At 33.9% G+C, this 12653-nt stretch overlaps 1 protein-coding gene across 1 annotated transcript; it reads left to right on the top strand.

The window, feature by feature from the left end:
* The first annotated feature begins 8464 nt into the window (after window positions 1-8464).
* On the top strand, window positions 8465-11089 carry LOC127073956 (glucan endo-1,3-beta-glucosidase). Its single transcript, NM_001426833.1, has 2 exons — window positions 8465-8587; window positions 9793-11089. The coding sequence occupies exons 1-2, from the start codon at window positions 8497-8499 to the stop codon at window positions 10812-10814; spliced, it is 1113 nt and encodes a 370-aa protein (NP_001413762.1). The 5' UTR covers window positions 8465-8496; the 3' UTR covers window positions 10815-11089.
* The last annotated feature ends 1564 nt before the right edge of the window (window positions 11090-12653 follow it).

Raw genomic sequence — 12653 nt, 5'->3', positions numbered from 1 at the left:
GATTGATCTCCCTGCATTTAGGGTCTTAAACCCTAGATATGAGCTTGATGGAGCATGGGTGAACACACACACACTACCTACAAAAGCAACAAACTATACATAGACATATTTTTGGCATTTTGGTTAGTAAATAATGAAAAACAAAGTATGATATAATCATATGTGTTGGATGACCTCTCCCGATGCAAACCCAATGAATGAGTAGTAAGGAGGATGTCAAGGTGTGATCCCAAAGTCAATGCATATGATGAGGTGGCATGAGGGATCTTAGGGTCAAAATCGGGGTCTTACACTCAAGAAGGCATCACTTTTAATAAAATAAAAATATAATATGAACATGCTAGGATTCAAAGCATGTGTACTGAATTAGTTTATTCATTGGTTTTTTGAAAAAATTGACAGAATATATTGTAATTTTTTAAAGAAAAAAACATGTTGTGTCCAAAAATTATACCTCGATTTTTTGATACTTGAGGGAAAATGGTTATCGTGAAAAATAGTTTTTCTTGTAGTGATAGATAAAAGAAAAACTAGCAAGCTAAACAAACAAAATAAATGGAAAATAAAAAGGCGCCGAAGACTTATTGTTAGAGAACAACTGAACGCAAGACATCTTCAGCAAACACTCACTCTACTTAGCACCATCCACCTAATAATTCGACTAGAAATCAGATAAGCATACCCACCATCAATAGTTCAAAAGAGCCACATCAACACAAAAATCACTACCAATGCCAAGTAAAAAAAAAATACTATTTTCCTCCACCTCTTTCACGTTGTTGACAAACAAAATATTAAAGGGATTTAAAAGAAAATTTTAAAAAATAATATCCTCTTACCGAAACAATCTCGATGAACGAAACTTAATTAAATCATTAATCTCTAACAATTATCAAATTAAGGATTATAGGAACACCTCTTGAAGCATGTTTTAACTTTGATCACAAACATGGAAGATATCATCGCCTTAATGGAATCCACGCAAAAACAAAGTGGAACATGATGCTAGCCTTTTTTTATAATGACAACCATTTGGATTACATGGAAAAGAGTTTCACTATTTATACAGAGAGCTTTTAAAATCCTAATGCTATTATTTTGGATATTTCCAAAATAAGTCAAATCTTATTTATATTTAATAAAATATTTTAATTAAATAGAATAATATTAATTAGGTAAGTCATATTTAATTACATAAATTCTCATTAATTCAATTAAATCACATACAATTAAATAAATTTATGTGTGAATGTATTAAATATTTTTAATATTATTATACATAATTAAATTAAATCTTACTTAATTTAATCGTTCATTCCACTATCAGTACTCTATGTGTGTGACCCTCTAAGTTCTCGTAACATTAACAATAATATTAGAATACTTATTTAATATTATAAATAGTGAGTCGTATCTAAAAACACGTCATTGCTACCAAGTGACGAGAATGTCATTTGATATGACATAACATTTCTATGATAAGGATCTTGTATATAATTACCACTCTGTCTTTATATCTATATTGAACACAAGACATAAAATGTGTCACACTTGTACAGTCCAATATTATATTCTTTGATAATTGACTATACTTGATAACAACAAATACGCTTCATATCTCGTATCGACTTATTTGAGTACGACTATACATTTTACAGTCATGACGCAATCAAAGGGTCTATACACATTACTCCGTATATGTATGGGGGAAATCGCATATAGGTCACTCATGTCCCTCAGCATGACTTGTAGAGTATTCATCAACCATATTTATTATGATCGTGTTACGTCCAACGTTTGATTGACAATAGTGGTTTCGGGTCGAAGGGTGGTATACACTACTCTCACTATGAAAATAACTTATTACACTTACATAAGATAATATGTAGTATTCTCATGGTGGGTCAAATCCAGTATAAATATTAATCCTAATATTTATATCTATGTGAATATTTGATATCTCACATTCATGTCCTATGAAATACGATCATCAGTCTACTCACATAATAGTCTATATGGATCATTGTTGTCCTATGTGATAGTAAAGTTTTATCAAGGTCATGATAAAAAATTTATAATCAATATTGATTGACTAGTAAAGTTTACTCCAACGAAAGTAACTTATCATTATCCATATACTAGATAGTCCAAACCACAATGTGTCAAATCATTAATAAAAACCTTTAGATTTGACCTTAAATCCTAAAGATAAATGTGTCAAATCATTAATAAAAACCTTTAGATTTGACCTTAAATCCTAAAGATAAATGTGCCAAATCATTAATAAAAACCTTTAGATTTGACCTTAAATCCTAAAGATTATTAGAAGTAATTCATATTTATTAGTTGTACTATTTTCTTAGCCCCTAAGTTTGTTAGAGGGTATTTTAGTATTTTATCCTATTCTAGTAACCCTAGTTTTAGCTTATAAATAGGGTGACAATCATTGTAACTTTTATCATGTTTTGTAGCCGTCATTCTCTTAATAGAATATTTTCATTCATCATTCATTCTACCTTTGCACCAACAATTGGTATCTAGAGCTCCGGTTCGGATTCATTGGGAAACACGGGAAACACGAGTGAACGTGAGGTCTTGTGTGTTTGATTTTGATTCTTAGATTCGTGTTGAATCTTGAACAAAATCTGATCAGAATTTTAATTCTGTGGGTTGGGAAACACTGTGTGAGAAATCTGAGTGTACTGTGCAAGGTAGAAAGATGAACGGAAACGGCAACATGAACACCAAACTTCCAGTATTTGACGGTAAAAACTGGAATCGTTGGATGATCCAAATGCGTGTACTGTTCGGTGCTCAAGATGTTCTAGATCTTGTCACTGATGGTTATGTTCCGGTAGCAGCAGATGCGACGGATGAACAGAAAAACACGCAGAAGGAAGTAAGGAAGAAGGATCAGAAAGCATTGTTCTTCATTCATCAATGTGTTGATGTAAATGTGTTTGAGAAGATTGCAGATTCAACGACAGCAAAGGCTGCGTGGGACACACTGGTTAGATGTTATGGTGGTGACGCATCAGTGAAGAAGGTGAAGCTTCAGTCCTTGAGAAAGCAATATGAGAATCTCAACATGAAGAATAATGAGAAAGTTTCTGAATACATCTCCAGAGTGATTCTGATCACTAATGAGATGAAAGCGTGTGGAGAAACTCTTTCTGAAGAAACAATCATGGAGAAGGTATTGAGATCCCTTACCTCTCAATTTGATTACATTGTGGTAGCAATAGAACATTCCAAAGATCTGAGCACCATGAGAATTGAAGAGCTGCAGAGCAGTCTAGAAGCGCAAGAGTTGCGTTTGACTGAGAGAACTTTTGAAAGGGAAGTAGAGCAGCAAGCTCTGAAAGCAACTTCTGATAGGAGGTATCAGAAGCAGTCAGAAGCCAGGAGAAGATCTGATGGTGGTCAGAAGTCAGAAAGCTCAACCTCTGATAGACAAAAGAATGCTCAGAAGGGAAAAGAGAAGTATGACAAGAAGAAGATCCAATGTTACTGTTGTAAGAAGTTTGGTCACTTTGCTAGAGACTGTTGGTCAAACAAGGAGAGAAAATCAGAAGAAGCAAATATAGCCAGAAGTTCTGATGACGAATCTGTGCTATTGATGGCCTCTGAATCTGATGATATGGATCTGATAGACTGGTGGTATATGGACATTGGCTGTTCAAATCATCTTACTGGAAACAAGAAATGGCTGGTTGACTTTAACTCTGAAAGGAGGACAAAGATCAGATGTGCTGATGACAAATATCTTAATGCAGAAGGTATGGGAAATGTCAGAGTGATTCTGAACAATGGGAAAACAGCATTGATTCAGAACGTGTGGTATGTACCTGGCATCAGAAGCAATCTGATGAGTGTGGGACAATTAATTGAGAAAGGTTTTTCAGTTACCATGAAGGACAATCTTCTGAAGCTGTATGACTGCAATCAGAAGTTGATTATGGAGTCAGAACAGGGAAGGAATAGAACATTCAAGGTGAATGTCAGAACTGCAAACTCAGAATGTCTTAGTGCAACAAGTGCTGAGAAGGAGAGTGAGTTGTGGCACAGAAGATTTGGTCATTTGAATTTCAGAAGCTTAAAACATCTGAATTCAAAGAAGTTGGTACATGGAATTCCTGCAATTAAGAAGCCTGAAAAGTCATGCAAAGTTTGCATGGAAGGAAAACAACCACGATTGCCATTTGCGTCAGAAACTTCTCCAAGAGCAAAACATGCCTTGGGAGTTGTACATTCTGATGTGTGTGGTCCATTTCCAGTAGCATCGATTGAAGGGAATAAATACTTTGTGTTATTTGTTGATGAATTCACAAGAATGACATGGGTATCCCTTATTAAGTTTAAACACGAGGTGTTTGATGAATTCAAGAAGTTCAGAATGAAGGCTGAAAATCAGAATGGTCAGAAGTTGAAGATTCTTAGAACTGACGGTGGAGGTGAGTATAACTCCAAAGAGTTCCAGAAGTTCTGTGAGGAGAATGGAATTGAGCATGAGGTTACTGCTCCTTATACCCCTCAACACAATGGTCTTGCTGAAAGAAGAAACCGCACTTTGCTTGATATGGTGAGAAGCATGCTAAAGGAGAAGAAGCTTCCTCAGAAGCTCTGGGGAGAAGCTGTTGCCACTGCAACGTATGTACTCAACCGATGTCCTACGAAGAAGTTGAAGGAAATAGTTCCAATACAGAAGTGGACTGGAGATAAGCAAAGTGTTAGTCATCTGAAGGTGTTTGGTTCTGTTTGCTATAAACATGTTCCAGAAGCCGGAAGACAGAAGCTGGATGATAGAAGTAAAGTGATGATTCTGATAGGGTACCACAGTACAGGTGCATACAAGCTCTATTGTCCAAAAACCAACAAAATTGAATTCAGCAGAGATGTGATTGTGAAGGAATCAGAATTTTGGAATTGGGATAAGTCTTAATCTGATTCTGATGTTAGAACTTCTGAAGAAAGGTCAGAGTTAAGAATTTCTGAAGTTGGAGTAAACTCTGACGTTGATTCTGATTCTGATAGTGATTCTGACTCTGGAGAAGACTCAGAAGATGAAGGTGACTCTGATGATCCAGACTCTGATGACCCAGACTCTGATGATAATCCAGATTCTTGTGGCAATTCAGACTCTGGAAATATGCCAGGCCCTGAAGATGGTCAAAGCTCTGGAGGAAGTCAACCATCTGAAGCTAGAAACTCTGAAGCTAGAAACTCTGAAGCTCAAGACTCTGAACAAGTTCAGAGACCACAAAGAATCAGAAACATCCCCAGAAGATATGCAGAATTTGACATGCTGCAAGATACTGAAGTAGACTCTGAAGGAGAAGTTATTCAGTGTGCCATGTTAGTAGACTCTGAACCCATAAGTACAGAAGAGGCTCTTAAGCAGAAGCTCTGGCTGAAGGCCATGAAAGAAGAACTTGGTGCTATAGAGAGAAACAAGACTTGGAAGCTGACAGAACTTCCAAAAGACAAGAAAGCCATCAGCGTCAGATGGGTTTTCAAGTAGAAGTTAAAGCCAGATGGTTCAATTGGCAAACATAAAGCAAGGTTGGTAGCCAGAGGATTTCTATAGAAACCTGGGCTGGATTACTCTGAAGTGTTTGCACCTGTAGCAAGACATGAAACAATCAGAATGGTGATTGCAATAGCTGCTAACAGGAATTGGCCTCTGATGCATTTAGATGTAAAATCTGCATTTCTGAACGGTCCATTAGAAGAAGAAGTTTACGTGTCACAACCTCCTGGATTTGTGAAAAAGAATCAGGAAGGGATGGTGTACAGATTATACAAAGCTCTATATGGATTGAAACAAGCGCCCAGAGTTTGGAATCAGAAGATTGGTTCATTTTTCAAGAAGCAAGGATTTCAGAAATGTGAGATGGAGTACGGTGTCTACGTTCAGCATACTTCTGAAGGAAATATGACTCTGGTATGTTTATATGTTGATGATATACTGCTGACTGGAAGTTCTGAACAGGAGATAGCCAAGTTCAAGAAAGTTCTGATGAATGAATTCGAAATGACTGATCTAGGCAAAATGACATACTTTCTAGGGATGGAATTCAGATACTCTGAGAAAGATATTATTTTGCATCAGCTCAAGTATGAATTAGAAATTCTGAAGAGATTTAATCTGAAGAATTGTAAGATTGCTGTCACACCTTCTGATACAAATCAGAAACTGGATTCTGACTCTGATGGAAAGGATGTGGACGCTACAACCTTCAAACAGTTGGTTGGTTCTCTGAGGTATTTGTGCAATACCATACCTGATATTTGCTATTCAGTTGGGATGGTTAGTAGGTTCATGAGTAAACCTAAGTGGTCCCATTACCAAGCTGCTGTCAGGATTCTGAGGTATATCAAGGGAACTCGGAAGTATGGAGTATTATTTCCTTCTGGAAGAAAGGATGAGTCAGAACTTCTGAGTTATTCAGATTCTGATTGGTGTGGAGACAGAGTTGACAGAAGAAGTACGTCTGGGTACTTATTCAAATTTCTGGGAGGTCCCATTTCTTGGTGTTCCAAGAAGCAACCTGTTGTGGCATTGTCAACTTGTGAAGCTGAATACATTGTAGGTGCTGTTACTGCATGCCAAGCTGTGTGGATTCTGAATCTATTGCAGGATCTGAAGATTAAAGTAAACAAACCTCTGAAGCTGATGATTGACAACAAGTCTGCAATCAATCTTGCCAGAAACCCAGTGTTGCATGGGAGAAGCAAGCACATTGAGACCAAGTATCATTTTCTGAGACATCAAGTTCAGAGGGGAGTGTTAGAAGTTGTACACTGCAGCACTCAGAAACAGTTGGCAGATGTTCTTACGAAAGCTATCAAGACTGATCAATTTCTCAGATTAAGGGATGGAATTGGTGTTATAAGTTTTGATGGAATATGAATTAAGGGATGGTATTAGAAGTAATTCATATTTATTAGTTGTACTATTTTCTTAGCCCCTAAGTTTGTTAGAGGGTATTTTAGTATTTTATCCTATTCTAGTAACCCTAGTTTTAGCTTATAAATAGGGTGACAATCATTGTAACTTTTATCATGTTTTGTAGCCGTCATTCTCTTAATAGAATATTTCCGTTCATCATTCATTCTACCTTTGCACCAACAAAGATAAGAAAAACTCAAGAAGAACCCTATGCAAGCTAAGAAGAATCGACTGCACTCGTAACCACTTAAAATTACTAGATATTAGAAGCTAAATTACTAGTACAAAAAGATGAGAGGCAGATTCCTATATGTCCCAACATAAAGTACAAGAGATACCCTCAGGGTCAACTATGACCTTCTTCTTGAACAAGTTCTCTTTTGACGGGAATTTATCTAGCAAAATATGTCAGGAGAAGACCATCACCTCAAAGGGACCCATCTACTCCAAATAATAGGAAGAGAAGGATTTATCCTAACTAACTGGGATGTAGAGAGAGGTGAGATTTGTTTGGGTTATGTAAGCAGACGCGACAGAATAAATTCCATCTTTAGCATGTTTCTAAATCCACATATCACTCTCTTCACTAAATTGGAACTCTTGAATAACCGAAAAGAAATCCAATACCAAATGTTTTTTATGAACGAAGAATAATGGTCTTCTCCATCCAAGATCCCACGAGATCCTACCATTAGCCCATCTCCTTATCTCTCCCACATATCCCTCTTGAATTTAGAAGATGGTAAAAAATCTTTGAAATCTCGTCTTAAAAGGTTTAGACCTAATACAAGGCTCCTTTCTAAAAGGATATTAGATGACTAAATTCCATTTTCTTAACAAACCATCTTTCAAACTTGTTCGAAGGACCATCCTTATCGAATATTGGTGCTACATGAAATGGATGATTTGAATAGGTTTAAGGTGTATTCCTATTTATTTCCTTGTATTTTTTTAGCCCTTCAAAAATATTAACTCCTTTTAAAAAGTGGGTATTTGCTGTGATGTTATATATATATATATATATATATATATATATATATATATATATATATATATATATATATATATATATATATATATATATATATATATAAAAGCAACAATTTGAATTATGAGAGGCACCAGAATGCACAACTCATGGCCAAAAAAAATCAGAAAAAAGGCAAAGGCCTTAAAAACAAAAATTATAAGAATTTATAGGTTAGAAATCGACTTTATCCAATCGACAAATTCCAAGTTTGCAAGATTTTCATCCTTGAAAATAACAACTTGAAGTTACAAAGTGAAGATTTTCCCCGGTCTAAGTTTAAGGATAGAAATGATTACAAAGACCATGACTTCCATTATTAAACTAAAAAAAAAAATTGTATACTTAGTAGGTGGAAGCTGGAGGCTGCTGGATATATACTTTATTTATATTTATTCACCAATAAAATAATTCAATTTAATGTTTTTTTTATAGGCAATGGTCAGCAAGATGTGTATATATATACATCCATAGTATGAGATGTCAATTCAGTGCCTCATACTTTATTTTCAATCATATGGCTTCTTTCTTTGCTAGAACCAGGAGATTCTCTCTGGTTTCACTCTTTCTATTGGAATTGTTCACAATAAACCTTATTCCCACAACAGGTTTGGTTTCTCTTATATAGAGATGGCAAATTTCTTCCATTTTCATTATAATTTTACTTATTAATTTTCTCTCTCACACACACACACATATATATATATATATATATATATATATATATATATATATATATATATATATATATATATATATATATATATATATATATATATATATATATATATATATATATATATATATATATATATATATATATATATATATATATATATATATATATATATTTCTTTCAAATAGTTTTACTTGTTTGATAGTTGAAGAGAATTATTACTAATAATAGTTACACTAATTAATTATCATTTTACAACTATTTTATAGAAATTTTTAACTCTATTGTTTAGAAATTATAAAGTCAAGTTTTTACTATGAATTGACATATTTGAGAGATAAACAATTTTTTTAGTTATATCAAGTTTATCTAGATATATGTATTTAAATATATTTTTGTAATAGCAAGTTGATCTGGGCAATCATTCAGTTTTCTAGCTAGTAGATATGTAACAGATCCTATCAACAAAATGCCATAATTAATAAATTTTCAATATTAAATGTGTGATAGTGGGTTTACTTTGATGTAAAGATTGCTTTATACTACTCAATTGTAGGATATGGTTGAAGTATATTCGTGTAATATAATTAGTTAAATCAAACACTGATTATGATCTCTTATTAAAAAACCTCATCAACTTCATATAAATAAAGCTTAAAATTCTATGCATTGTTGATATAAAAATATTTCACACATGTATTTAATGATATCTTGTCACATTATTGAATATATGTATGAAAGCATAATATATTTAAAATGAATAAACTTTGTGGTCCTGCAGAAGAAAATTTGGACTGGTCATTTGTTTTTTAAACAATAGAAAAAAAACCTTTAATGTTATGTAATACTAAAATCAACCAATTAATAATAGACTAAAAATACTAAATGCTTGAAAAATATAAATAAATTGATTAATATATTAAAAAAACTTTTCTTAAATTTTATTTGGAGGTGTAGAAAATCTTTTTATATTTTTTAAGATTATATGTAGGTTAAAATTCGTCTAAATTTTTGTATATAGATTAGTTGCCGTTTAAATATGACAAAAACTAATAGAAATTATATTTTACTATAACCTAATTTAACTGATAAATTTTAAACTCGGTGCGATAACTTGATCCCATTTTATTGTATCAGATGCTCAAATAGGCATATGTTATGGCATGATGGGAAACAACCTACCACCAGCAAACGAAGTTATAGCTCTCTACAAAGCAAACAACATCAAAAGAATGAGACTCTATGATCCCAACCAACCTGCTCTCAACGCACTGCGAGATTCAGGCATCGAACTCATTCTCGGTATACCAAACTCAGATCTCCAAACCCTAGCCACAAACCAAGACAGCGCACGTCAATGGGTACAAAGAAACGTTCTAAACTTCTACCCTAGTGTCAAAATCAAGTACATTGCAGTTGGTAACGAAGTGAGTCCAGTTGGAGGATCATCATGGCTAGCACAGTATGTTCTACCTGCAACACAAAATGTATACCAAGCTATAAGAGCTCAAGGTCTTCATGATCAAATCAAGGTTACAACAGCTATTGACATGACCCTTATTGGAAACTCTTTCCCTCCATCTAAAGGCTCTTTCAGAAGTGATGTTAGGTCATACCTAGATCCTTTCATTGGTTACTTGGTATATGCAGGAGCACCTTTACTTGTTAATGTTTATCCTTATTTTAGTCATATCGGTAATCCACGCGATATATCGTTACCTTATGCACTTTTCACTTCTCCTGGTGTTATGGTGCAAGATGGACCAAATGGTTATCAAAACCTGTTTGATGCTATGTTGGATTCTGTGCATGCAGCTCTAGATAACACTGGAATTGGTTGGGTGAATGTTGTTGTTTCTGAGAGTGGTTGGCCTTCAGATGGAGGCTCTGCAACTTCTTATGATAATGCGCGAATTTATCTCGATAACTTGATTCGTCACGTTGGGAAAGGTACTCCTAGAAGGCCTTGGGCTACTGAGGCTTATCTTTTTGCTATGTTTGATGAGAATCAAAAGAGTCCTGAATTGGAGAAACATTTTGGTGTGTTTTATCCTAATAAACAGAAGAAGTATCCATTTGGATTTGGTGGAGAAAGAAGGGATGGGGAAATTGTTGAGGGGGATTTCAATGGAACTGTTTCTCTTAAGAGTGATATGTAAGATGGAATCTAGGTTTTCAAAGTTTGAGGTGTTTTATGGATAAAATAAGAGAATATCTTGTGTTTGTGTTTATTTATCCTTCCTTTTTGAATGTAAAAAGGGATTGGAAGCTTTTGATTTTGAATGTTGAAGAATATATAACATATCTATCTATATTATTTGAGTTGATCAACAAGATTCCATATATCATTTTCACAAAATATGTAAGTAAATCAAATATTAGCTAAGGAAAGTCACAATTTGGACTCAATGTTAATTTAGTAACATACAAATCCAATACTACTTACTTCAACTTTTAGGGTGAAAATATTACATTTTTAATTTAATGTCAAATGGAATTAATTATATATAAAAAAATCTAGTTGGTGTAAAATATTTTACACTATTGTCAAATCACATTTAATCTAATCATAGATAAGAAATACCTTAGAAATTATTTAGATCTAAAAATTAGATAATTAAGTTGTTAGTTGAAGATCACTAAAAAAATAATTTTTTTTATAAGCAAGATGATTGTATTAACGTGAGTATAAAGGGTACTCAATTCTAAAATAAAAGAAGAAAAAGATATATAAAGTTATCTCAAACAATCTAAAGAATTTATCATCCAAATCTTCTTTAAAACAAACAAAGTGACCCTTAAATACAACTATAAATAAATTCCAAGATAACAATTTCACGAACCCCTTTCTTCCCATCATTAAAAAGAACATCATTTCTTATCAACCAAACAATCTTCACAACTGCTAACCAAATAAGAATTCTGCAATTCTCTTTGTCTTTCCTCGCATGGCAAAGTCAAATTTCAATAACTAATCAATAATATCAACGCAAGGGTTAAACCTACAAGACACCAACCCAATCCAAACTAGAAGACCAAACCTCTACAACCACATTACAATCAATAAATAAATGACAATGGGATTCTTCTGGACAAAAATATAATAGACATAAAAGACTATGTCACTTGAAATAACTCCCCGCTTTGCAAGCTTGTCTCTTGATTGAAGCCTATTTAGGAGAAGCCACCACGCAAACACTTGGATGTTACTGGGGACATTAGATTTCCAAACATATTTCAAAGTCGTCTTCAGATCATTTCTCGACTGAAAATTAAGATTAACTCGAGAAATGAATCTTGAAAATGCTGATTTAACAAAAAAAACCTCTTGATTCACACCACCACATAAACTTATCTAACATATTCGGAACATGGGGAAAACTCGTTCAAGATGATGAGAAGATTATCACATATTCACGTCTAGATGGCTCCAATAACAACACCCTATTTCACCAACATTCCAAATTCAATCCCCGATTAACCAAGAACTGGATTCACAAATCTTAACTCTAAGCCCTTGCAAAAAAAATCAAACAAGACAAGAAATTGCAAGCAAAGAGATTCAACTCCAACCCAATAGTCCGTCAAAAAATAAACATTGGCTCATTTCCCTAACTTGTAGGAAATGCATTTGCGAAACCTATTACTATCTAATCCCCAAGACCCCAATGAGATCCTTAGATCCATCCACCATAAGGATGATTTCAAATTGTTGATTGAGTAAGAAGGATCAAGAGTTAAAGCATTAATGTTCGCATACTTAAACCTTATGCCAAGTTGAGTCATCCTCTATTAAAATCTTCGATTCCCATTTACTCAATAGAGCCCAATTCAACAATTCTCAATGTTTGACCCCTAGCCCCCTACCAGCTTTAGAACTACAAATTATAGACCAAGCCACACAATTAATCCTTCTGTGATTTTCTTCACCATTCTACAAAATATATCGTTGTATCTTTATGATCTCTTAAATGACTAGTTTAGAGCTTTGTAGAAAG

The sequence above is a fragment of the Lathyrus oleraceus genome, chromosome 1 (genome assembly GCF_024323335.1).
Source record: "Lathyrus oleraceus cultivar Zhongwan6 chromosome 1, CAAS_Psat_ZW6_1.0, whole genome shotgun sequence".
Taxonomy (NCBI): Eukaryota; Viridiplantae; Streptophyta; class Magnoliopsida; order Fabales; family Fabaceae; genus Lathyrus; species Lathyrus oleraceus.
Note: the sequence above shows the minus strand (reverse complement) of the source record. Positions and strands in the feature narration are given on the sequence as shown.